Source organism: Protopterus annectens, chromosome 2.part1 (assembly GCF_019279795.1).
Source record: "Protopterus annectens isolate FY-2018-M chromosome 2.part1, PAN1.0, whole genome shotgun sequence".
NCBI lineage: Eukaryota > Metazoa > Chordata > Ceratodontiformes > Protopteridae > Protopterus > Protopterus annectens.
The window spans coordinates 1,641,092,478-1,641,118,172 of NC_056729.1; the positions used below are offsets into that span (position 1 = coordinate 1,641,092,478).

The 25,695-nt window shown below is 41.3% G+C and overlaps 1 protein-coding gene across 1 annotated transcript in view; it reads right to left on the minus strand.

Moving 5' to 3' along the window:
• Positions 1 to 25,695, minus strand: part of LOC122795003 (tumor necrosis factor receptor superfamily member 9-like) — a 126,334-nt gene that overhangs the window by 18,612 nt on the left and 82,027 nt on the right. The window contains exon 3 of the mRNA XM_044063589.1: positions 13,567 to 13,701. Within this exon, the coding sequence (XP_043919524.1) occupies positions 13,567 to 13,701 (135 nt within the window). The remainder of the gene's footprint in view (positions 1 to 13,566; positions 13,702 to 25,695) is intronic.

The following is a 25,695-nucleotide window of genomic DNA, read 5'->3' on the forward strand; positions in this document are numbered from 1 at the left end:
AGACCACATCTACTTTCTATTATGATATATACTATTTATGATATTAAGTATACAGAGACCACATCTACTTCCTATTATGATATATACTATTTATGGTATGTAAGTATACAGAGACCACATCTACTTCCTATTGTGATATATATACTATTTATGGTATGTACGTATATAGAGACCACATCTACTTCCTATTATGATATATACTATTTATGGTATGTAAGTATACAGCGACCACATCTACTTCCTATTATGATATATACTAATTATGGTATGTAAGTATACAGCGACCACATCTACTTCCTATTATGATATATACTATTTATGGTATGTAAGTATACAGAGACCACATCTACTTCCTATTATGATATATACTATTTATGGTATGTAAGTATACAGGGGCCACATCTACTTCCTATATGATATATACTATTTATGGTATGCAAGTATACAGAGACCACATCTACTTCCTATTATGATATATACTATTTATGGTATGTAAGTATACAGCGACCACATCTACTTCCTATTATGATATATACTATTTATGATATGTAAGTATACAGAGACCACATCTACTTCCTATTATGATATATACTATTTATGGTATGTAGGTATACAGCGACCACATCTACTTCCTATATGATATATACTATGTATGGTATGTAAGTATACAGAGACCACATCTACTTCCTATTATGATATATACTATTTATGGTATGTAAGTATACAGAGACCACATCTACTTCCTATTATGATATATACTATTTATGGTATGTAAGTATACAGAGACCACATCTACTTCCTATTATGATATATACTATTTATGGTATGTAAGTATACAGCGACCACATCTACTTCCTATTATGATATATACTATTTATGATATGTAAGTATACAGAGACCACATCTACTTCCTATTATGATATATAGTATTTATGGTATGTAGGTATACAGCGACCACATCTACTTCCTATATGATATATACTATGTATGGTATGTAAGTATACAGAGACCACATCTACTTCCTATTATGATATATACTATTTATGGTATGTAAGTATACAGAGACCACATCTACTTCCTATTATGATATATACTATTTATGGTATGTAAGTATACAGAGACCACATCTACTTCCTATTATGATATATACTATTTATGGTATGTAAGTATACAGAGACCACATCTACTTCCTATTATGATATATACTATTTATGGTATGTAAGTATACAGAGACCACATCTACTTCCTATTATGATATATACTATTTATGGTATGCATTATACAGAGACCACATCTACTTCCTATTATGATATATACTATTTATGGTATGTAAGTATACAGCGACCACATCTACTTCCTATTATGATATATACTATTTATGGTATGTAAGTATACAGAGACCACATCTACTTCCTATTATAATGTATACCAAAAGGTGGTTGAATCGATGCTACTATAGATTATACGCAGCTAGTTCAGTCAAAGAATGGAAATCCATTGCTGTAAACTTGCTGAATTTACTGACAATTACATTTACATTGGATTTATTAACTAACCGCAGAATGTCAAGTCTTCGCTGGTAGATATTCTTCACCGATCTCTCTCCAGCATCTCTGTGTTTGTCCTAATGAGTGGTGAAGTGATGATAACACTCCTTGGTTAACTGAGTAATTGAGGCATTTTGACCACTCTTATTTATCTTATCTCTGTACCCACAACAATCTGTAGAACTGCTGGATATGACCAACCTATTGAGTGGCTCTCTACTAATAAACGTGTCTCCTTATCTGGGATAATGTCAGACTGAGTCAATGTGCATTCAGCCATCTTCACTTTGTGGAATGATATCCAAAACTCAGACCTATACAAATGCTCTGCCTTACAAAAGTCAGCCCCTGCAGTATTTACTGACCCCCACCTCAGTTGTGATAGGAGATTCTTCTCACCTCACCGCACACTGACAATGCACTGTTGTATTTCACATGCCTATAGGTTCATAGGTGCGTACTAGGCTAATGACCACAAGGGCCTTTTTAAGCCTAGCTATGCATCCCAAATCTCTGACAAGTTCTGATATTCTTGATAAGTGTAAGCAGGGGCTTGGGAGAGGAAACATTTACAAGCAGGGGCCTGTGAGATAAACCATTTACAGGCTGACTGTGTCGATTAGAGATATAGGTGCCAAACCAGAGAGGAATTTTCTATTCCCATCCAATTGGCCAGTTGTCCTGGCTGCACTTGAATAAGGTTAGTTAGGAAGTCAATTTCACATGGATGGGGAGCCTGTTCCAGAGATGGGGTAGTCTCTGGGATACATACCTGTCTCTCCTGCAGGTGCTATTTATATCACAGACAAGGTTTAAGTCTTTAGATCGGGTAATTCTAGTGCTGCTTCTTATGCAGACATACATGAGATCCATCAGGGCGGGGATGGCCAATGCCTTGTATGCCAGGCATAGATCTCCTGTAGGAGACGGAATACAGGAACAGGGATTTGAGGTGGTCTTCATACGACATGTTATTTATGCCCTGTATTCTTTTAGTGAGGAATCTCTGTGGACATGACAATTGTTGGATGTGCCTAGTTAGGTACATACCAAAGTTGGCATTGTACTCAATGATTGCTTTGATAAATGCCAAATACAGTGGAACAATGACCTTGTTTGACCTAGATAACATACCTTTATTTATAAGCTGGGCAACATAGAATGATTTCCTCACTGCCATAGAGATATGATGGTCAAAGCTTAGATTACTGTTCACGTGTGTCCCCAAGTCCCTGATTTCAGGGCCGACTGTTAGGGATATGTTGTCAATAAGATAGTTACCAGGGGTGGCTGACATCCCATAAAAATCATTTTCATGAATATCTTTAATAGTATGTCTTCTATACATATTGTTGTAGATTTAATCTGTCACTTTCAGAGTATCTGGGTACTTAAAATAAAGTTCTGGAGAAGTACAAACTTGTAGTATAGGTATGTCAAAAAAAAAAGAAGTGGTAGGTCATATCAGCTACAGATGCTAACACAATCTTTAAAATACACTATTTTCACATCTCCAGGAAAACACAATACACTTACAAAAAAATCTGGTAAGATATTAACATGTTATTAATTATACAACCCAGTAGCTGGTGAACTGAATCCCAACTTCACAGACTGGGAGATAGCTGAAGCTTCACCGCTTACTTTACTGATGTGTTTATACAAGCCTATGGCTTAGCAGGTCTCAAGACTGAGTACAGTTGCCCCTTGTTGGAATTTACCCACATCCATGTGGTGACCTAATTCATTTCTAAAGTGAGATTCCTGGGGAAAGGTAAGGCAATAAGTGCAGAGGATTAAGGCTATGAGCTGTTACTGAGTTACTTCCTGCATTCCCGGGTTTGGTTCACTCAGCCTCCATTTGTCTACTCTATGATTACCAGACAGTGTTCTGGGACATTTGCAATTATGGGCTATAGGCTCCTCAATGCTCTTTTAGACCACATGCTTACTAACTACCTACGGACCTGGGAGGAGGAGCAGAGATATTCTACTTACTGAGTTTTCAAAACATGAGATAAATTTACTTGCAAGGGTGATGAAGATATGGGGGGGGGCGGGGGCAGAGACTTTACTATCGCTTTGATCTCAAGGGCACTATACTTTTCGGATCCACCCTTAATTTTTCTAATGATGCTGTAAAACTCCTCACACATATCAGTGGTTATAGTGAGCTGAACCTTGTAGTGGCTATTATAGGTTCATACTATGCTAACTGCCCTTGTGAGCCATTGGAAGCTTAGCCAATTATCCCTTATGAGACTCAAGGCAAACACCTTAACCATTAGGCTATCCTCCCAACCTGGACTGTTTTTGAAATCTCTTTTTCTGCAAAATTATGCCTTGTTTTGTTAATGGTCAATGGAAATGCGTTACTATGGAAGTATATAAACACACACACACACGTGTGTGTGTGTGTGTGTGTGTGTATATATATATATATATTTTTTTTTTTGCACAGTTTGCTTATTTTATGGTTCCAGCATTGTGGTTTGTTCTTGAATTCCCTCTGTATTTGTAGTATATAATTACTGGGGGACACTAATTTTATCTTTGTAGCATATTATCATGCTACAAAATATTCCTGGTGAAGATAAGATTTTATGATTGTCGACAGGGTTGTCACAGGTAATATGCTTTTTGTATTTGATCAGAGAAATCAGATACTTCTACCTTTTCCTTTTTTCACTGGATTTTCACAATGTGTACATTCTGGGGAGTGAGGGCAGAGTCCTTACATATGTGGTGTAAGAAGGTTTGCTCCATGCAAAAATAAAATAAATAAATAAATAAAAGAATTTGAAATATATGGCATTTTTTCTGATTGTCAGGGTATGATGTTTTAGCTAAAATGATTTGCACTGTGACTTACCAAGACATGCTTACTTGCAATAAATCCGGCTAGTGATGTAGTCATTAAAAGTATTTTTAAAATAGTTCAAAGTTATCATTTGTTCTTCTAGTGAGTTTTCTTAAAGTCCCAGTTTGTGCATGTCCTTGGTTATTTTTGGGTAGTCACTATTTGTGATGTTTCTCAAAATGGATTTATTGCAGCCAAAGTTCTCTTTGGTTCTTATGGATAATATGCTTGTTTTATGTCCTGATTTGACTGTGAAGGACAAGAGAGTCAGAGTAGAACAAACAAACCACATATTACTCCACGTGGTTTTTAGCGTAGTATTTCTTCTGGATCTTAAATAGGATTGTTCAGTGACAATAACAGTTACAGAAATGCACCCATGACTCAGTGAGAATGCCAGCTTACCATCTCACTGTACCTGCACATAGTTTTATGACTAAAGAATACAGGATTCATTGATGTTCTTTGTGTTTCACTGTTGCAGTCATCACCTGTGGGTTATCCCTGCTGTGGTAGCCCTTCGCTGGCCCAAATACCAGAGTCAATGTTTTTCTACGTCAGCTGCTGTCACCTGTAGACTGACGTCAGGTCGTCAATGCTATAAAGCAAGGCAGCTGATGCCATTACATCAGTCTTTCTTGCCATGGAGCCCGTAGCAGAAGCAGTTCGCAAGTGTGCCGGTCGGTGGCTACCAGAGTTCGGATCACAGCTGAAAACATCTAAAGCTAAGTACCCCACTGGGGATCTCTTTTTCTTGCACTAACTGATGTCTGAAAAAGTTAACAATTGTCTTGCCTGTGGAAAGCAGATCCCACACCAAGACTTCCATTCATACTACATCACTTGTTTAGGCCCAGACCACAACATCACCCGTTGCTGGTACTGTGCCCTCTTTACCATGAGAAGCATTCATCATAGAGCTCTTTTTGTACACAGATGTTTTCATCCTCCATCTTCTGATATGGCATCAGTCAGCCAACAATCCATAGAGCCTCCTAAAAAGCATAGGGATAAAGATAGAGACAGACCTCACAAGGCTAAGCCTTCCAATGACTCTTCTGCTAAGCAGGTCGTCAGTTCTCCGGAATTCAGTGAGGTGCTTTCGCAGCCCCTGATGCCCAATGTGATTGCTACGCAGTCCTCTAGCAAGACACTTTCAGAGTCTGGTATGCTGCAGAAATCTTCTTTGTCTTCAGAGCCTTTGGCTGTCTCTGCCTCGGTTGGGTCTGGAGCTGCTACGCAGGCACCGGCTTCTGAGGAGGTCTTTCGCACTACCGATTCCAGTCAGAAACTGACATCTTCATACCCGACTACCGTTCCTCTCAGTCCATTGACTTCTCTTAAGCCTAGAAGCCAGGCCACCCCTAGAAAATCTACCTCTAGCCACCATCCTACTCCTGCCCCTCAACCCCAGGGCCAGATGCTTAAGATGGTGGAGGATATTATTTACCTTATCAGGGGCAGTCAAGCCACAACTTCTAAAAAGGAAAAGACACCCTTCTCCTGAACTATTGACAGAGCAAGATTCTGAGCAATCAGATTATTCTGATTTTGAAGAGGCTGAACAACCTCTTACTGCTTATAAGGATTCAGATGCAGAGGAATCCATCCCTTCTGCCTCCCCACCAGAAGAACTCTCATTTGGGGAAACCCTCCACACCCTCAGGGAACATTTCCAATGGGAATCTCAGGATTTCCCTCAGTCTAAGAAAATGCTAAGAGAATTTCTAGACCTACCCCAGCACAGACCCCCTGCCATCCTCCCTATTTTAGAAGTGGTGGATGATGTTTTCCATGAATCCAGTTTAGCCCTGGACAACCTTCCCCCTGCTCCCAGTAAGCCAGACAGGCATTAGAGAGTAGCAGACACTCACAAATACCTGCACAGAAATCCTGCTGCAGACCCGGAGGTCATTACACAGGGCCCCAAGGGAGCCAGGGCTAGTTCTGCAAAGAACCCTACTCTTTCTGATAAGGATGCCAGAGCTTTGGACAATGGGGTAAAAAAGTTTACACCTCTGCAACCTTAGCCATCAAAGCTCTAAATTGTCAGCTCCATATGTTAAAATATCAACAGCACACTTTGGAACTATTAAAGCAAAAGATTTCTACTTTTTCTGACTTACCAATTCTAAGGAGTGAGCAGATTTACTGCACTCTATGTGTCAAGTGGCAAGGCACTCTTTACACTGTGGATATTATGCACTAGAGGCCTCTAGCAGGGCAGCAGTGTCTGGATCTGTCATTAGGAGACATGCATGGTTGAAAGAACAACCTCTACCTGATCATGTCAAGTCTAAATTAATTGAAGCACCTTTGGATAAAGACTGCTTGTTTTGAGAAAAAGCAGAAGAGGTGCTTAAAAAATGGAAGACAATGCAAAATCTATGCAAACAGTAAAATATTTCTTTCAGGTTCAACCTCCTAGATTCAGCAAGAACTTTCCCTCTAAGCACTGATCCTTTCCTGCCCCTAGCAGACAGGGGCAAGCTAAGCCTCGCAGGGGCAGGCCACCTAGGTCCTTACAGCAGGGACAACAGAGAACCAAGCAGTGGACCACATCCGCCTCTAAGGCAGGGAGTTCTAAGCCATTCCTCTATAGCAAAAACTCCCAATGACTCCCTACCCCCCCACCCTCCTTTTACCCAAAAGCTCAGAGGAAGGCTGTCCCTCTGCAAAGAAAATCGTCTGTCTGCAACCAAGGACCAATGGGTCTTAAAGATCATTTTCCAGGGATACAAATTCACTTTCAATGAACTCCCAGTTCCCAGAAGGTACCCACACATAACTCTCAATCAGTGGGCAAAGGCACTGAAGCAAGTCCAAATTCTCATAGCCCAGAGGACATTAGAACCTGTCCCCACAGATCAAGCAGGCAAAGACTTTTATTCCAGGCTTTTCCTTGTTCCCAGAAAGGAAGGCAATTGGCACCTCATCCTGGATCTGTCCCTTCTGAACACATCCCTGGTGGTCCCCAAATTCAAAATGCTAACCCTGCAGCAGCTGCTGGCTATGCTGATAAAAAATGCCTGGTTAGTGACCCTGGACCTAAAAGATGCATGCCTCCATATCCCCATAAGGGAGTTCTGCAGAAATTCCTGCGTTTCAGAACAGGCTCACAGGACTTTCGGTTCTCTGCTCTTCCCTTTGACTTATCTACTACTCCCAGGGATTTCACCAAATGTTTATCCCTGGCCATAGCAGTTTGCAGACAGAAAAATAAAGAGATTTATCCTTATCTGGATGACTGCCTCATCCAGGCAGAGAGTAAGGAAAAGCAGAGCAACCTGCCTCTCTACTTTACTCAGCTGGAGTCCAAAAGGCACCTCACAGCAAGGAAGTTAGTGCAAGCCTTGGAGTAAATGGTTTCTTGTATCCTTCTGATTCCTCTGGCCAGGCTACACATGAGGAAACTTCAGTGGTATCTAAGGAACCTTTGGTGTCAGCACTCAGCCTCTAGAGACCTCTCTCCCTCTGATCCCCTGTATAAAGGCTGAGTTGCTCTTGTGGGCAGGAGGTTGTGCCAGGAACCATGGTCTCCCCTTCATCCACCGCCCCACCAGGTAGACCATCACCACTGATGCCTCAGACATCGCTTTGGGCACCCACCTACCAGGCAGGTGTACCCAAGGTCTTTGGGATGCCTAACACCTTCCCTTACATACCAACCAGAAGGGAAATGATTGCAGCACAAAAGGCTCTGACATCCTTTCAGCCCCATCTCAGGCCAGGAGTTCTCCTTATCAAAACAGACAACACCACAGTAATGTGGTACATTAACAAACAGGGAGGGACCCAATCTTACCCTCTGTGCAGACTAGCCATGAACCTCTGGCTGACTGCCTCCTCCATGGGATTACACCTAATAGCCCAACACCTACCAGGGATCAACAACACCTTGGCAGACCACTTAAGCAGACACTCAATGGACCCCCATGAATGGCAGCTCCACAAAAAGATCTTTGCGCAAGTCACTCAAGTGTTTGGAAATCCGGAGGTGGATTTCTTTGCTTCGCACTTCAACCATCAGCTAAAAATATTTTGCACCAGGGAATATCACCACCTGGCACGGAAGGTGGATGCCTTGACTTTCCCATGGAACTCCCCCTTTGTGTATGCTTCCCCCCCTCTGTCTCTCATTCCCAAGGTACTTATCAAGATAAGGGAGGAGGGGCCCAAGGCCATCCTCATTGCTCTAGATTGGCCCAGGCAATATTGGTACCCCTTGCTGCGCAGCCTGACATCACATCCTCCCAGGCAGCTCCCCCAGATCCCAAACCTCTTGACTCAAGCAGGGGGGGGGATGCTGCACCCAGATCTGCAGACTCTCAAGCTGTCAGCATGGCTGATACTCCGAAAGTAAGGGAAGGGCTTCTGCTAAGCAAGCAGGTCGTAGATATTATCACAGAGGCCAGAAGGCCCAGCACCAGGCGATCTTATGCAGGGAAATGGAAAAGATTCTGCTCCTGGTGCCAATCCAGAGGGACCAGTTCCTCACAACCTTCTGAACCTCTTATCCTGGACTATCTAGTGGAATTACTTAATAGTGGCCTCTCCTCCTCTTCTGTTAAAATCCATGCCTCAGCCATTTCAGCTCAGTTTAATACAGACCAGCCCCTGTTCTCTCACCCTTTGATTAAACAATTTATCAGAGGGGCTTTTAATATCAGACCTCCCAGAAGGCTTCCCATGCCAGCTTGGGATTTTAATTATGTTTTGGAAAAACTAGCCTTACCACCCTTCGAACCTGCTGCTTCAGCAGAACTGAAATTCCTCTCCTTGAAGACTGCTTTTTTGCTAGCTATCACCTCAGCCAGAAGGGTTTCTGAACTTCAGGCACCGATGGCCATTGAACCCTTCATCATTTTCCATGCAGACAGGGTTTCCCCTTAGGACTAACCCCTCCTTTATGCCCAAGGTGATATCTAATGTGACTCTCAACCAAGCCATTCATCTGCCTACCTACTTCTCTAACCCTCAAAACAAGGGGAAAGAATCCTGCACTCTCTGGACGTGCACAGGCAGCTCAGACACTACCTGGACCATACTAAACCCTTCAGAAAAATGGACCAACTTCTTGTCAGTTTTGGCCTAGGGGCAGAGGGGAAGCCCATTTTCAAGCAGACTATCTCTAAATGGATATCACACTGTATCAATTTATGTTACAGATTTTATGAGAAACCTCCCCCTTAAGTCTATTTGTATCCATTCCACTAGGGCAGCCGACACTTCCACAGCATTCCTCAGAGGCGTTCCCACCAGGGACATCTTGGAAGCTGCCACCTGGACCTCGGTCCATAGTTATAGAAAGCATTACCACCTTCCTCTTTTCTCTAAGGCTAGTGCAGGGTTTGCCTCTGCAGTACTGCAGGGCCTCCTTACCCATGCCTAGGTCTCTAACTAATCCTGCCACCCCTCTCTTCAGCTTTGGGAATCCTCCCACAGGTGATGACTGCAACAGTGAAATGCAAAGAACATAGTACAGTTGTGTACACTTACCATAAATGTAGATGTTTGAGTGTATTCACTGTTGCAGTCTTGGTTTTCCTCCCTCCTTCCCCCTTATATCATCTTTCATTAGGGAGACATGAGCTTCATGGGGTGGTTGTTTACCACCAGGACCGCTTTGCCACTTTTCCTGGGGCTCCTGGCTGGTTAGGCAAGAAAAACTGATGTAATGGTGTCAGCTGCCTTGCTTTATAGCACTGATGACCTGACATCAGTCTACAGGCGACAGCAGCTGACGGAGAAAAACATTGACTCTGGTATTCGGGCTGGCCAAGGGCTACCACAGCAGGGGATAACCCACTGGTGATGACTGCAACAGTGAATACACTCGAACATCTACATTTATGGTAAGTTTACACAACTGTACTTTCCTTTCTTTTTCTTTTAGCCTGTCACTATGGGACTTGGAGGGGCCGTGGACATATTTCTTCCCATGGTAGAAGTCTACAGTATACTTCCTTTAATAACTGGACATTAAAGCACAAGCAGTAGCCACACAAACATGAAAGCTGAGATACTATCACCCAGGCAAGTCTACGATGGCTGCTGTTTGCTGCCTTCACTGCTTTAACATCAAAGATGAAGCAACTGGACCAACGTGCTATAAAATTTATTCACAAAAGAGCAAAGCTTTCAGGTTAAGCAACCCTTCCTCAGTGCAAGATAAAACAATCAATTACATCCACATTTAAATACAAATTTAAGATGATTATTCTGTGGAAGGTTGGGTGCTGGGCTGGCAACTCAACACCGTAAAACTCCACTGCCAATCATGAGTGGACAGGTGATCCACTGTGGTGACCCCTAACCGGGAAAAACCGAACGAAGAAGAAGATTCAACTAATCAGTCAATTCAGCACAGACAATCAAAAAGTTTTAATTACAATGCTTGAAGCATAGCTAAAATAAAACCGTTTTAAAAGTATGCAAATGCAAATACAAATATATATATATATATACATGTAGTAAATTAATTTCACACTTCTTATTTTGTACATATAAAACAAAGTCTACTTTAAATGAATCATTCTGCCTTTAAGAACAGGTTTTAAAGTAATAATCTTGTTAATAGCAAAATCTACTCGTATTCTTTCAGCTCAAGTTTATTGTTCATGTCACCCCCTCATATTTTTATGAATAACAGTCAGGACTCTAAATGTAAAACTATGTTTGGAATCAGTCTCATTAACATGTTTTGCCAGTGAATTTGTTAGGTTATTCTTTCTCATATCTGATCTGTGCTCTATTATTCTGTTCCTAAGGCGTCTGGTGGATTTGTCTACATAAAAACTGGGGCAGATTTGAGAAGTTGTTAAAAGCACTATCCTGGGGTGTTGCATGTAGCAGAACATTTAAAGACATAGGATTTCCCAGTAACAGGCTGTATAAAGTTACAATAACTATTAATAGAGGAGCAACAGCTACAATTATAACAAGGGAAAGTAGCCTGTTTTTTAATAGATTTAATATTATTTCCACATTTTATGTCTTTGTAACATGAAAGTTATTTTAAGTTCATACAGTTGCAATAAGAAAATCTTGGTTTATCAGGAAAAATATGCAGTAATTGTGGAGCACTTCTCAGAGTACCCCAGTTTCTTGTGATTGTTCTTTTCACACCATCAGTACAGCTACTATATGTAGTGGGATAGTGCAGTGTATTCTCATTCATTATTTGTCTGCTACTCACATTACTAGTTTTCTTATCACTAAAGTAGGGTGCAATTTCTGCATCTCTTATGTTTATAACATTTTCCCTTATGCTATATAATAATTTCTCATCATAGCCTCTCTCTTTCAATTAATCTGTTACAGCATCCATCTGTTGAATACACTTTTCTGTACTTGTATTTAACTTGCAGATACAATTATACATTTAAATTCCCCCTTAATAATTCCTCTGAAAATATGGGGTGCATGCATACTTGAATAGTGGAGATATTTATTTTATGTACCACTTTTCTATATACTGATGTGTCTCGCTCATCTCCATTCTTAATCAACTCTACATCTAAAAATTTAATGTTATGTGGTGAAGTACTCATAGAAAATTGTAGAAAGTTAGGACTATTATTCATAAACAAATTCTTTCAGTTTATCATGACCGCCCTCCCAAATTTTCTATGGCTACTTCACCACATAACTTGCCAAATCTGCCCCAGTTTTTATGTAGGCAAATCCACCAGAGTTTTTAGGAGCAGAATAATAGAGCACAAATCAGATATGAGAAGGAATAACCTAACAAATTCACTGGCAAAACATGTTAATGAGACTGATTCCAAACATAGTATTACATTTAGAGTCCTGACTGTTATTCATAAAAATATAAGAGGGGGTGACATGAACAATAAAGTTGAACTGAAAGAATATGAGTGGATTTTGCTATTAACAAGATGATTACTTTAAAACCTGTTCTTAAAGACAGAATGATCCATTTAAAGTAGACTTTGTTTTATATATATATATATATATATATATATATATATATATATATATATATATATATATATATATATATATATATTTGTATTTACATACTTTTAAAACAGTTTTATTTTAGCTATGCTTCAAGCATTGTAATTGAAACTATTTTATTGGCTGTGCTTAACTACTGACTGATTAGTTGAATAATCATCTTAGATTTGTATTTAAATGTGGATGTAATTGATTGTTTTATTTTGCTTTGAGGAAGGGTTGCTTAACCTGAAAGCTTTGCTCTTTTGTGAATAAATTTTATAGTATGTTGTTCCAGTTGCTTCTTCTTTGATATTCTTGCAATTTACTAACTGCTACTTTACCAGCATTCATATTGTTATTGCTGTTCACTGCCTTAACTGCCATCAAGATCCAAAGATCTTCATTTACCTGATCCACAACTAAGATGTTTGAAGGCTGGACCTTTGCTAGTTTGAAACAGTTTTCAGTTATCATTTCATTGCAGTGCAACTTGGCCTTGAATCTGTTTTAACATTCTCTGAATTAAGTGAAGAAGTCATTAATATTTCTTCAGTTATCACCTTGCATAATTGTAAGGCAATAACACAGTTGGCTCACAGCTGAACAAAACTTGCCATCTATTGTAAGATTTAGAATGACACATAAGACCAAATATGGGTTCTGACACGTTTAAAGTTTTTGACCAAGTTAGAAGTGATAGGACAGAGGTGCCAATTGTTGGCAGAAGGAAAAATGTGGCAGTGTTAGCTTAAATACATCAGGCATACCAAAAAAACAAACTGCAAACAGAAATTATTATGTTTTTGGTATATTGCATTAGAGCAAAATATGAAAAATTATTAACATACCCCGATTCCTAACATACTCTTATTCCATAGTTCCAAGCAAAATATAATGTAAGTATCACACCTTGATTATTTAGTTCCAGCAAAATATGAAAAATGAGGTAGGAAGCTGGCATAATGGTTAAGGTGTTTACCTTACAGACACAAGGTGCAGGGTTTGATTCTCACAGAGGGTAATTGGCTAGGCTTAAAATGGCCCACAAGGGCAGTTAGTCTAGTACTAATCTCTGAACCTCTGAGTAACGCAATACCATATAATGCAAACAACACACCTTGATTATGTACTTCCAGGAAAACATAACATGAATAGCACACCTTGATTACATAACGCCAGAAAAACGTAACATACCTTCGTTATGGAGTTCCATGCCTTCTTTACAAGCGCATATATTCTTGTTGTCAGTTACACCATTTGCGTTTGCAATACAGTCACACTCCCTGTCATGGGATAGTGAACATTCTTTAACTACTTTGCTGCCTTTGTCTACAAATAAGAGAACAAATGAATCTCTGTTTAAATACATACACATATAAAATATAATGCAACTTATACAAAATAAAGTGCCTTTTCCAGCTGTTTTGTTTTCCTACTAGCCTCTGTGTTGGTTCAAGTAATTACTGATGATGGACAGACTGCATCCTTATGTCTTAAAATGTGTTGTTTACGTATGACAATCACCAGCGTGCATACAAATAACAACTGTGACAAAATGGCAACATAAGTAAAAAAAGAGATACTGAACATGATGACAAATGGCTTTAATATTATTTTATTTCAATTTGTTGACCAGGATAGAGCACTGCTCTGCATGAATCTTTTTCAGACCAAGCTCAGAAATACTTTCTGGTTAACTGACTTGCTCAGAGTTACACAGTTAGGCCAAAGGGGCTGAGAGGAAACCAACTCTGGACCACTGGACCACAGGAAACAACTTGTTAACAGGACCTTAATTCTCTATGCCTTTGGAATATGTGTTTTCCTGGTTTCTGTGTCTACCTGAAGTACACACCCTGTTTTCTTTTTTCCTTTATCCTTTCATCACTCCTGCATTCTATGCGCCGTCTCTCCCTGTTTATCTCACTTCTTTCCATGACAAGCACACTGAGCCAAACGAAGACGTTTCCATGAGTGGACAGTGTTAGTAGGGAAATGGGATAACAGATTACATGAAACTGGAGTGAAACAAATAAATTGTACCTTTTTAGTACAAAATTAAGACTATGCATTACTTTCATGCAGACAGGCCCTTTATTTTTCATAATATGTAAAATTCCATTACAGATATCATCTTCACTTCCACAAGAGGCCTCACCCCTGAAATCTACCTTGTTCCACAAAGAACAATTTTTCTAAACATCCTTATCCCATCCTGCAGACACTGAGCATAACTAAACATGCTAGAAAACTATTTTAACAGACTTCAATTGCAAATCTTATTTGTAATGTTTAGGCATTTAAGGCGGTTTCAAGATGTTTTATCATGGTGTGGATGGGAGGAGAAATAGCGTAGGCATATCCTGAAGGAACAGTATGCTAAGAGTGTTTTGGAGGTGAAAAGAGTGTCGAATAGAGTGATGTTTATGAAGCTGGAAATTGATGGTATAATGATGAATGTTGTTAGTGTGTATGCTCCACAAGTTGGGTGTGTGATGGATGAGAAAGAAAAATTTTGGAGTGAGCTGGATGAAATGGTGATAACTGTACCCAAGGGTAAAAGACTGGTGATTGGAGCATATTTCAATAGGCATGTTAGTGAAGGGAACAGAGGGGATGAGGAAGTGATGGGTAGGTATGGTGTTAAACAAAGGAATGCAGAAGGTCAGATGGTAGTGGATTTTGCGAAAGGGATGGACATGGCTGCGATGAATACGTATTTTAACAAGAAGGAGGAGCATAGGGTGACATACAAGAACGGAGGAAGATGCCCACAGGTGGATTATATCTTATGTAGAAGGGCCAGCCTGAAGGTGATTTGAGACTGTAAAGTGGTGGCAGGGGAAAGTGTAGTTAGGCAGCATAGGATGGTGGTTTGTAGGATGACGCTGGTGATCAAGAAGAGGAGGATGAGTGTGAGGGCAGCACTGAGGATCAAATGGTGGAAATTGAAAAAGGGTAATTGTGATTATGTTCAGGGAAGAGTTAAGACAGGCACTGGGTGGCAGTGAAGAGTTACCGAATAGCTGGGTAACTACAGCAGAGCTAGTAAGAGAGATGGCTAGAAGGGTGCTTGGTGTGACATCTGGAAAGAGGAAGGAGGACAAGAAGACCTGGTGGTGGAATGAAGAAGTACAGGAGAGTATACAGAGGAAGAGATTGGTGAAGAAGAAGTGGGATTGTCAGAGAGATGAAGAAAGTAGACAAGAGTATAAGGAGATGAGGTGCATGGCAAAGAGAGAGGTGGCAAAGGCTAAGGATAAGGCATATGAAGAGTTGTATAAAAGGTTGGACACTAAGGAGGGAGAAAAGGACCTGTACCGACTGGCTAGACAGAGGGACCGAGCTAGTAAAGATGTGCAGCAGGTAAGGGTGATAAAGGATAATGAGGGAAATGTACTCACAAGCGAGGAGAGTGTGTTGACCAGATGGAAAGAGTACTTTGAGGAGTTTATGAATGAAGAGAATGAGAGGGAGAGAAGGTTGGATGATGTGCGGATAGTAAATCATGAAGTGCAGTGGATTAGCAAGGAGGAAGTAAGGATAGGTATGAAGAGGATGAAGAACGGAAAGGCTGTTGGTCCAGATGACATACCTGTGGAAGCATGGAGGTGTTTAGGTGAAATGGCAGTGGAGTTTTTAACTAGATTGTTTAATGAAATCTTGGAAAGTGAGAGGATGCTTGAGGAATGGAGAAAAAGTGTTTTGGTACCGATTTTTAAGAATAAGGATGATGTGCAGAGCTGTAGTAACTACAGAGGGATTAAATTGATCAGTCACAGCATGAAGTTATGGGAAAGAGTAGTGGAAGCTAGGTTAAGAAGGGAGGTGATGATTAGTGATCAGCAGTATGGTTTCATGCCAGGAAAGAGCACTACAGATGCGATGTTTGCTCTGAGAGTGTTGATGGAGAAGTACAGAGAAGGTCAGAAGGAGTTGCATTGTGTCTTTGTGGATTTAGAGAAAGCATATGACAGGGTGGCTAGAGAGGAGTTTTGGTATTGTATGAGGAAGTCGGGAGTGTCAGAGAAGTATGTAAGAGTGGTACAGGATATGTACGAAGGTAGTGTGACAGTGGTGAGGTCTGAGGTGGGAGTGACGGATGCGTTTAAGGTGGAGGTGGGATTACATCAAGGATCAGGTCTAAGCCCTTTCTTATTTGCAATGGTAATGGACAGGTTGACAGATGAGATCAGACAGGAGTGCCCATGGACTGTGATGTTTGCAGATGACATTGTGATCTGTAATGATAGTACGGACCAGGTGGAGGAGACCCTGGAGAGATGGAGATATGCTCTAGAGAGAAGAGGAATGAAGGTCAGTAGGACTAAGATAGAATATATGTGTGTGAATGAGAGGGAGGATAGAGGAATGGTGAGGATGCAGGGAGTAGAGGTGGCAAAGGTGGATGAGTTTAAGTACTTGGGATCAACAGTTCAGAGTAATGGTGAGTGTGGAAGAGAGGTGAAGAAGAGAGTACAGGCAGGATGGAGTGGGTGGAGAAGAGTGTCAGGAGTGATTTGTGACAGATGAATACCAGTAAGAGTGAAAGGGAAGGTCTACAAGAGGGTAGTGAGACCAGCTATGTTATATGGGTTGGAGACAGTGGCATTGACAAAAAGGCAGGAGTTAGAGCTTAACGTGGCAGAGCTGAAGATGGTAAGATTTGCTCTGGGTGTGACGAGGACAGACAGGATTAGGAATACGTATATTAGAGGGTCAGCCCAAGTTAGAAGGTTTGGAGACAAAGCCAGAGAGGCAAGATTACGTTGGTTTGGACATGTGCTGAGGAGGGATGCTGAGTAAATTGGGAAAAAGATGCTAAGGATGAAGCTACCAGGTAACAGGAAAAGAGGGATGCCTAAGATAAGGTTTATGGATGTGGTGAGAGAGGACATGCAGTTGGTTGGTGTGACAGAGCAAGATGGAGAGGACAGGAAGAAATGGAAACAGTTGATCTGCTGTGGTGACCCCTAACAGGAGCAGCCAAAAAAAGAAGGCATTTGAATGTTTCACTCAAATCCTTGTTTACCATTTTATATAAGCTACCCATAGTGCAGTCCTAACCTTTCAGAATTTTTTTGACAAGCTGGTTGTTAGTCTGCTAGGATGCATTTTTAGACATGGCCTGGTTTCATAAATATATGTGTAAAAATACAGACATATTATAGCTGATGACAGCTACTACAGCTTCAGAAGAGATTTACAATAGAAGTCCATTTCCAGGTGAAAACATTCATGAAAGGATTCAAGTAACAGAAAAGAACACCCAGACGATTCAGTATGGAAAAAAAGGTGATTCACTATATATTAATGAGAACAGCACTTAATGTAGTATAAACTGCCTTGTGGCAACTTATAGAAACATTTGAGGGAAAAGATATGAAGCAAGTTTACCATTTTGAGCAATCACTGGGATGGGCTATTCCAAGGTGACGGGGGTCTCACTTAACGAGCCATAAAAGACCCAGACCTATTTGACTTCCTAATTCCTTGCAAAACCAATGGCTCTGCAAACACCTGTATAGGTGAACTAAAATATAGCATCAAATAAACATGACTTGCTGGAATGATTTGTCCCAACCTCAATGTATTTTCAGCCTACTGAATAAGTTGCCACTACAGGTCAAGCAAATTACTGCTTGCATATGTTTACAAATAAACTTGATGAATGGATGGGTTGACACAAATGTACACTATAGTTATCATGTACATCCATGTCTGATTTTGGAGGTGAGCACTATTAAATGCTTATAAAGGGTGACAAAACGTTTGAGTATCTCTACTTAAAGGCCTATATGTCCGTGCCTCTCATGGTGCCCGTGATCTGTTGCCTAGGATCGTTACTATGATCCAATGTAAGTTAGCAACAAAGAGGCATTTACAGGTAAACTGTACAATTAGGAAAGATTTTAACACATTTTTAAGTTATGGATATTATGCTTAGTCATTTTTTAAAACTGGCCATCTTATGAAGAACCTATGTTCACAAGTTCATATGTAAGTACTACGCTAGCTGCCAAATGCATGAGATACTATGTGGGCCATTTTAAGTCTAGCCAATTTTCCCCATAAATGAGAATCAAACCCTGTACTTTGTAAGGTCAACGCCTTAACCATAATGCCAATGTCCAACCACATAAGTAGATATTAAGGTATTAGCCTGCAGAGTATTACAAGCCTTACTAATAACCAGACATCAGATCAAACCCCATGTATTGTATCTGTGAGGTAAAGAACTTAACCATTATGTCAATCTCTCCCTCCTTTTATGCCAATCTCTTGCTCTGCTGTCTTCAACAGTGCTGTCTTTCTTTTGCCTGGAGCATTTTTTGAATTGTAGCTTTGAAGATAAAGCATGGTACCTACACCTGTGGTATTTTTGGGCGGCTGTGGTGGTGCAGCAGTTAGCATTGCCTCCTCACAGCAACAGGTTCTCTGGTTCGATTCTCAGCTGGGGTGCCTTCTGTGTGGAGTCTGCATGTCCTCCCTGTGGTTGTGTGGGTTTCCTCTGGGTGCTCCGGTTTCCTCCCACATCCCAAAGACATGCTGTAGGTGGATTGGACACTCTAAATTAGCCCCAGGCATAAGTGTGTGCATGTGTGTGCCTTCTGTGGAAGGTTGGGCGCCGGGCTGGCAACTCGGCACCATAAAACTCCACTGCCAATCATGAGCAGACAGGTGATCTGCTGTGGCAATCCCTAACCGGGAAAAGCCGAAAGAAGAAGAAGACCTACACCTGTGGTATTTACCCACCATAGACATAGTAATAACACCATCTCTCTTCTTCTGTATGGATTCATTACACTGTAATTCATATTATGATCCAACTTGCATTCCTAATCTCAGAACCCTTACATAAGTTTAAGGAGGTTGCATTCACTTCTCCACCCTAATCAGCTTGTCTGCATATCCTGTCAGAGAATTTGCTTCCTTCTGCCTCCCCTAACTTTTGTACTATATCAATTTTTGGAAGTCACTGGATTAAAAAAATTCTACAGTTCTTTCATTAAAAAGTGTTAGTACTTTATTATTTTATATCACTAATATCAGCCTAGCAAGCATGCAATTTCGATCTTATTTGGGATGCATAAATATATCCTTTCTAAACCTTTGAGGAATACTTCTGTTACCATGAATATACTTAACCATAATGCATCACTTACTTCTGAGGAATGCTTAGAAAGGCTTTGACAAGTCTAAAAGTCCCTGCTCCCACTGCCATGATAGGGCTCATGGTGAAAAGGGAAAATATAAATGTGGTTATGTAGATCTGGGTAACATAGCAACATGTCTCATAATAGCAGCAGCTGGCATGGGACCCACAGATGTATTACTCAGTAAGAACTGCGGCTCAAGAGTGAAGTACGCTCTAAGACTCCCACCATATAAGTTACTGAGTTGTTGTAAGGGGTGACCAAAAGACTGCCATGGTTAATAGATTCATAGGTTCATAGGTGTGTACTAGGCTAATAGCCTTGGGGCCTTTACAAGCTGAGCCCATAGAAGTGCCTTGGCATTGTGTTGGTCGTTGTTAGTTCCCAGTGACTCTATCAAGTAGAGCCACTGGAGTGATCCCCGGGGTGAACTTTCTATTTCCCATCCACTCATCAAAATTTCTCTTGAAGAGGGCTTGTGAGTTGCTCTGCTTGACATGTATAGGTTCATAGGTGTGTACTAGGCTAATGGCCCTGGAGCCTTTACAAGCCTATCCCATAGATGTGCCCTGGCATCATGCCACCCGACGTTAGTTCCCAGTGCCTCTATCAAGTAGAGCCACTGGAGTGATCCCCGGGGTGAACTTTCTATTTCCCATCCACTAATCAAGATTTCTCTTAAAGAGGGTCAGTGAGGTGCTCTGCTTGACATGTATGGGACGTCTATTCCAGACCATGGACAGTCTCTGGCTTATGAACCTGTCCCTCCAGCATGTTCTGTTGATTGTGGTAATGAGGTTGAGGTCTCTGGAGCATGTGGTGTGGAGGGATTGGGATTTCTTTACATGTAGCATTTCTAACAGAGCTGGGTCAGACATGGCTTTGTAAGTCAAGCAGAGATCGCCTCTTAGTAGACGACATGAGACAGAGAATAGCTGGAGTTTTTTGAGTCTGTCCACATATGACGTGTTTATGGCCTAGTATTCTCTTTGTGAGGTACTTTTGTGGCCTTTCAAGCTGTTGCATGTGTCTAGTAAGGTACATGCCAAATGGGGCATTATACTCAATGATTAGCCTAATGAGGGAAGAGTAGACAGAGATAATGACCTCTTTCTTCATGGATGCAAAACCCTTGGTAATGAGATGTGCCACATAGAAGGACTTTCTGCCTACAGTGGCAATGTGGTCGTCGAAGGAGAGGTTGTTGTCAACCTGTGTCCCCAGATCTCTTATAATGCCTTCAGTGTTCAGTGGACTCCCATCAATGTGGTAATTAGTGGGAACTGAGCTTTTCCCAAAGGGGATAACGCATTTTTTAGCATTAAGCTTAAGGCCATGGTTTCAACACCAGTCATTGGTCTCAGTGAGGCCTTTCTCTGGGATGTCTACATCACTTGGGGAGTTAATAATGGCTCCCAGCTTGCAGTCATCTGTGAACTTGGTCATCTAGAGTCCCTTGGTGTTGGCCTGGACTTCTGAGAAGTAGATGCCAAACAGGAGAGGACCCAGGACCGATCCCTGTGGGGCTCTACTCGTGACTGGTCAGCAGTATGACTTGGAGTCTGCTACTTTTACACTGTGGGTTCTATCTGTGAGCCAATTTGTAACCCACCTAATGATATAGGGATTGATGCCTAGTTTGCTGAGTTTATCAATAATTCCTGAGTGAGGAATGGTATCAAAGGCCTTGGCCAGATCAAAGTAGGCTGTATGAACTGCCTTACCTTCATCCACTGCTCTGGTGACTGACTCAAAGAAGTCAACCAGGTTGAGCATGCATGATCTACCTTTCACAAAACCAAATTGCCTGAGAGCTAGAGTTTGAAGATTCCCTTTATCCTTGTTAATTATGTCCATGATGATGCGCTCCATAGCCTTACATAACAGACTTGTCAGGCTAATGGAGTGCTAATTTCCAGGGTCTATAGTCACTCCTCCTTTATGGAGAGGGATGATTGTAGGAGTCCCCCATTCGGTAGGGACAAAGTCTGAGGTGAAGCTGTGACTGAACAGGGCACACAGATGTGGTGCCAGTTCACTTTGTTATTCATGTACAACACAGCCAGAGATATTGGTTGGTCCCATGGAAGCTGTATTTTTGGTTTTGGACAGTGCTGTTTTAAGCTGTGCAGCAGTAATACTGGGTGTCTGGCATTCTTCTGCTATGAGATTGGTCCTTTAGGGGGGAGAGAGGGGTAAAGTGGGCACTGAATCTGTCAGCCTGTATGTTGGCAATATCTCTTGGCTCAGTATAGGAGGTACCATTGTGCAGTAACTCAGAGCAAATCTGTGTTTTGTCATGGAGATTCTTGATATAACTATAGAAGGCTTTGTGATTGTTTTTAGTGTCTGATGCAATTCTGCCTTCATAGCTGGCTTTGAAGGTTTTGATGAGGGATCTCAACTTTTTGTTGAGGCTAATAAGGGAATTTTTCCAGTCTGGGACTTCACCTTTTTCTGCAACAGTTTCTTCCTTCTGTTGTAGAGTTTATTAATGGCAGGGGACCACCAGACTGGCTTCCTTTTTTTGGAGGAGAGTGTCTTGGTTCTGTTGGGTATAGCTAGTTCCATGCATTTATGTACGTGTTTGTACAGTGCATTGATGTATGATTTGGCAGTCATGCATCTATTTTCCATTGGCATGGGTTATGTGAAGTTAGCCACCTCTGTTTTTAGGAGTCCAAAGTTAGCTTTGGAGAAGTTTTTCATGGTGGATACCTTTATGGGGGGGGGGGGGATGAGATGTAGATTTCCATGGTGATTAGTTTGTGGTCGGATCTAAACAGGGAGGAATTGACTATTGGTGTAGAGCAACAGTTGCCCATGTTAGTAATAACCAGGTCAAGGATGTTGCTTCCTCTAGTGGGGGTAGGAATGAGCTGGTCCAGGGCACTGGAAATGATGAATTCTAGGAAGCGTTGGGCCAGTTCATTGGTGCATGAATAGTTTTCACAGTTGATAGAGGGGTGGTTGAAGTCATCTAGTATGAGAGTGCTGGGTTGGATCGTAATAGTTTCCAGGGTGCTTAGGAATGTGGAGTATGAGTCTTGGGACATGGTTGGGGACCTATAGCAGGCTATGACCAATGTTAGTTGTACCTGGAGTATCTCAGGTGCATTATGCTGGGCTACTAGTCTGGAGGTGTGCATATCCTTTATGAATATGGAGACACCACTGCCTTTGGAACCTCGGTCCATGTTCTGGGGCCAAAAGGTGTGGAATGATAGCCTGGTAGCACAGGGGTGATTTCTGCTGCTTTAAACAAGGCCTCCGTTACAGCACAAATGTCGATGTTCTCCATTTTGAGGAGTGCTTCGAGTGACTGCATCTTGAGATTTAGACTTCTAGCATTGAGCAGCATGACCCCCAGATTGCATTTATTTATAGCTGTTATGGTGGTAATTTGCTCTTTGGAACACCACCTAAAAAAGGCACTATAGGGTTGGCAAGAGCCTTAGCCAGTACCCAGAAACCCAGGGGTGACAGATGCAGGCCATCTCTGGCAAAACATCGAGGTTTGTCAATCATGTCATCCTATGCAGACAAATACTGGATCTCCTTAGAATGACACCAGAAACTTAGCCAATTGTTGAAGTCAATCATTTTCTGTTTGTATGGTGGTTTCATTCTGGGCAATAGTAGAATGCTGCTCAGGGCTAGGGTCATACCTGCCTGGGCCACATAATCCAAGAACTCCACAATGTCTTTTTATATGTAGTCCAGGGGAAGTGCATCTCAGGTCATTCACACCCACATGGACAATGACAGAGTCATACTTGTACTTGTTGTGGAGTGACCTGAGTGCATGTGTTATATGTCGGATTCTGGCACCTGATAGACAACTGACTGTTACCATCTCCTTATTCAACCTAGTGAGTGGGACATCAGTGTGCCTCACTACTGAGTCACTTATGATTATTGTACTAGGGGTTTAAGTTGAGGGGCACACTGTGTAGGTGAGCTGTGTGTCTTGTGGTTTGTGCTGTGTTGTGTTGGTCGAGTTCATTTCTGCCTTGGAGGTCTTTGCTGTTTAGGTAGATTTCTATTGAGAGCCTTGACAAAGATGGGTGTGTGGTTTGTGTTTTTATGTGAGGGCTGTGATGGTGGGTGTTCTGGAGGGCAATGTGTTCCATGTGGTGTTGTGCAGGTGTTGACCTTCTCCTCTTGACCAGGTATTCTGATGTTGGTTGGAGAGTGCATGGCTTCCAGTTTGGAGATATAAGTGCATCTCTCACAAATATGAGTGTTAGGAGGTAAGAGGAGAGATGGCTTCCAGTTTGGAGATATAAGTGCATCTCTCACAAGTATGAGTGTTAGGAGGTAAGAGGAGAGAGTTGTCTGCGTACATGAGGCAGTTGCTACACTGCCTCAAAATTCCCAAGTTCACCAGGTTCATAGGAGAAAGCACAGGAAACTGACCTTTAGACATGCCAGGAGGGATGGCCATCATTACTAAGTACTAGAACTGTTTCCTTATAGGACGTCTAGTGCTGATAGCACTAGACGTAATCCTTAAAAACAGGGAGAAATTACTGTATAAATAATGCATTTATTTTATACTTAGAAAACTTTAACCACTTCAGGACTGTGTTGATTCTTTTACTGCCATCCTGTACTCAGAAAATTGTCACGTCAAATTAGGCATCATTCATACAATGCACACAATGTAAAAGAATGTATGCCTTATACAAGTAATTCTAATAGAGGAATGTATGTCTGATATTAGTAATTCAAAGAATTCAGGAACACTGATGCACACAGCTGGTGGAAAAGTCTAATCATATTAGGGTGAAAACATGAAATTATACTACACACTATGATGATGTACTCAGGAATGCTAGCCTCGAATTATGGATTGCTGTCATCCTAATTTAGACATATGCCACCAGAATGTGTTTCAAGGAAAGGCCCATGTCATACTGACACCTACTTAACTTCCGTTGCTGTACTGTGGCCACCTGACAATTATAGAAAATAGCTCACTAGGCCAGCACGCTGCTAAGAAGTCGACCATTTTTAAACTATAAATGTCTGAATATAAATGTTCCTATATGACTTATATGTCTCTGCTATTTATGATACTGTTTTTACTGGTACCTTATAAGTCAGATATTTCACTGTTATAACTGCACTTACTTTTGAACTGGTTCCATGACATATAGGAGTGATGCCCAGACTAAAGCACCAATTGGCTGTCAAGCAGTAGGCCTAGGCCTTGTAGAACCTATGTGAGGGAAAGGAAAGAGACTGGCCAACACCTGGTCACTGATGTCATCTGGGGGAGAGTTCTTCCATGCTAGCTATAACTTGTCGATGTTTAGAGTTAAAGGCTCCCATAACTGCAAGTCTCCATTGCAACATGACACAGTAGCCAGCAGTATTGATGTGAAAGTGGAAGCATTGTGTACAGTGTTAGCAAAGACCTGCATGCCATGCACTACAGCCTGCATGGCAAACTTCTGACCACTACGGGCACTAGACACATGCAAAAAAATGTTTTTTAACAGTTTATGGCAACCATTTTGTAACTGAGTCTCACTTCATATATCCTACATAACAAGCTATGGTTATAAAAAAGGTATTTCCTCGGGAAAGGAAAGCTCCCTCATAGAGTGATGTGGCACTTATGGTCAGAGGGTGGGATAATGGTTAAGGTGTTTGCCTTACAGACACAAGATACAGGGTTTGAGTCTTACAGGGGGTAATTGGCTAGGCTTAAGATAGCCTGCAAGGGCAGTTAGCATAGTACTAAACTATGAGGTGCTGTAACCTCTGTAGAAGAGGAGAGTGAACGGGTCATTTGGGAGCAGGACTGCTAGCTGGTTAGCATGATGGTTTGCAAAATAACTATACTGAATTTTGCAATTGTGAGAACACATGATTTATGTTGTTTGTAATTATCTTTGGCTCATAGTGCACTGCAGATAAAAGCTTTTTGTCTGCATTGTTTATGGCCTTGTATCTGTAGGATCTTGCAGAGTTATCAAACTCAGATACATAGCAGAACAGCAGAGATCACTTGGAGCAAAGCTAGAATTTGTGTGTCATGTATGAACACTGGATTGCAGAAATATATGTCTAAACAAGGCAACTGTGACTTGCTAGCATGGAATTCTGCTGTGTTTTATACAAAAAAACTGTTCTTGCTCCTTCCTTGGGATACTTC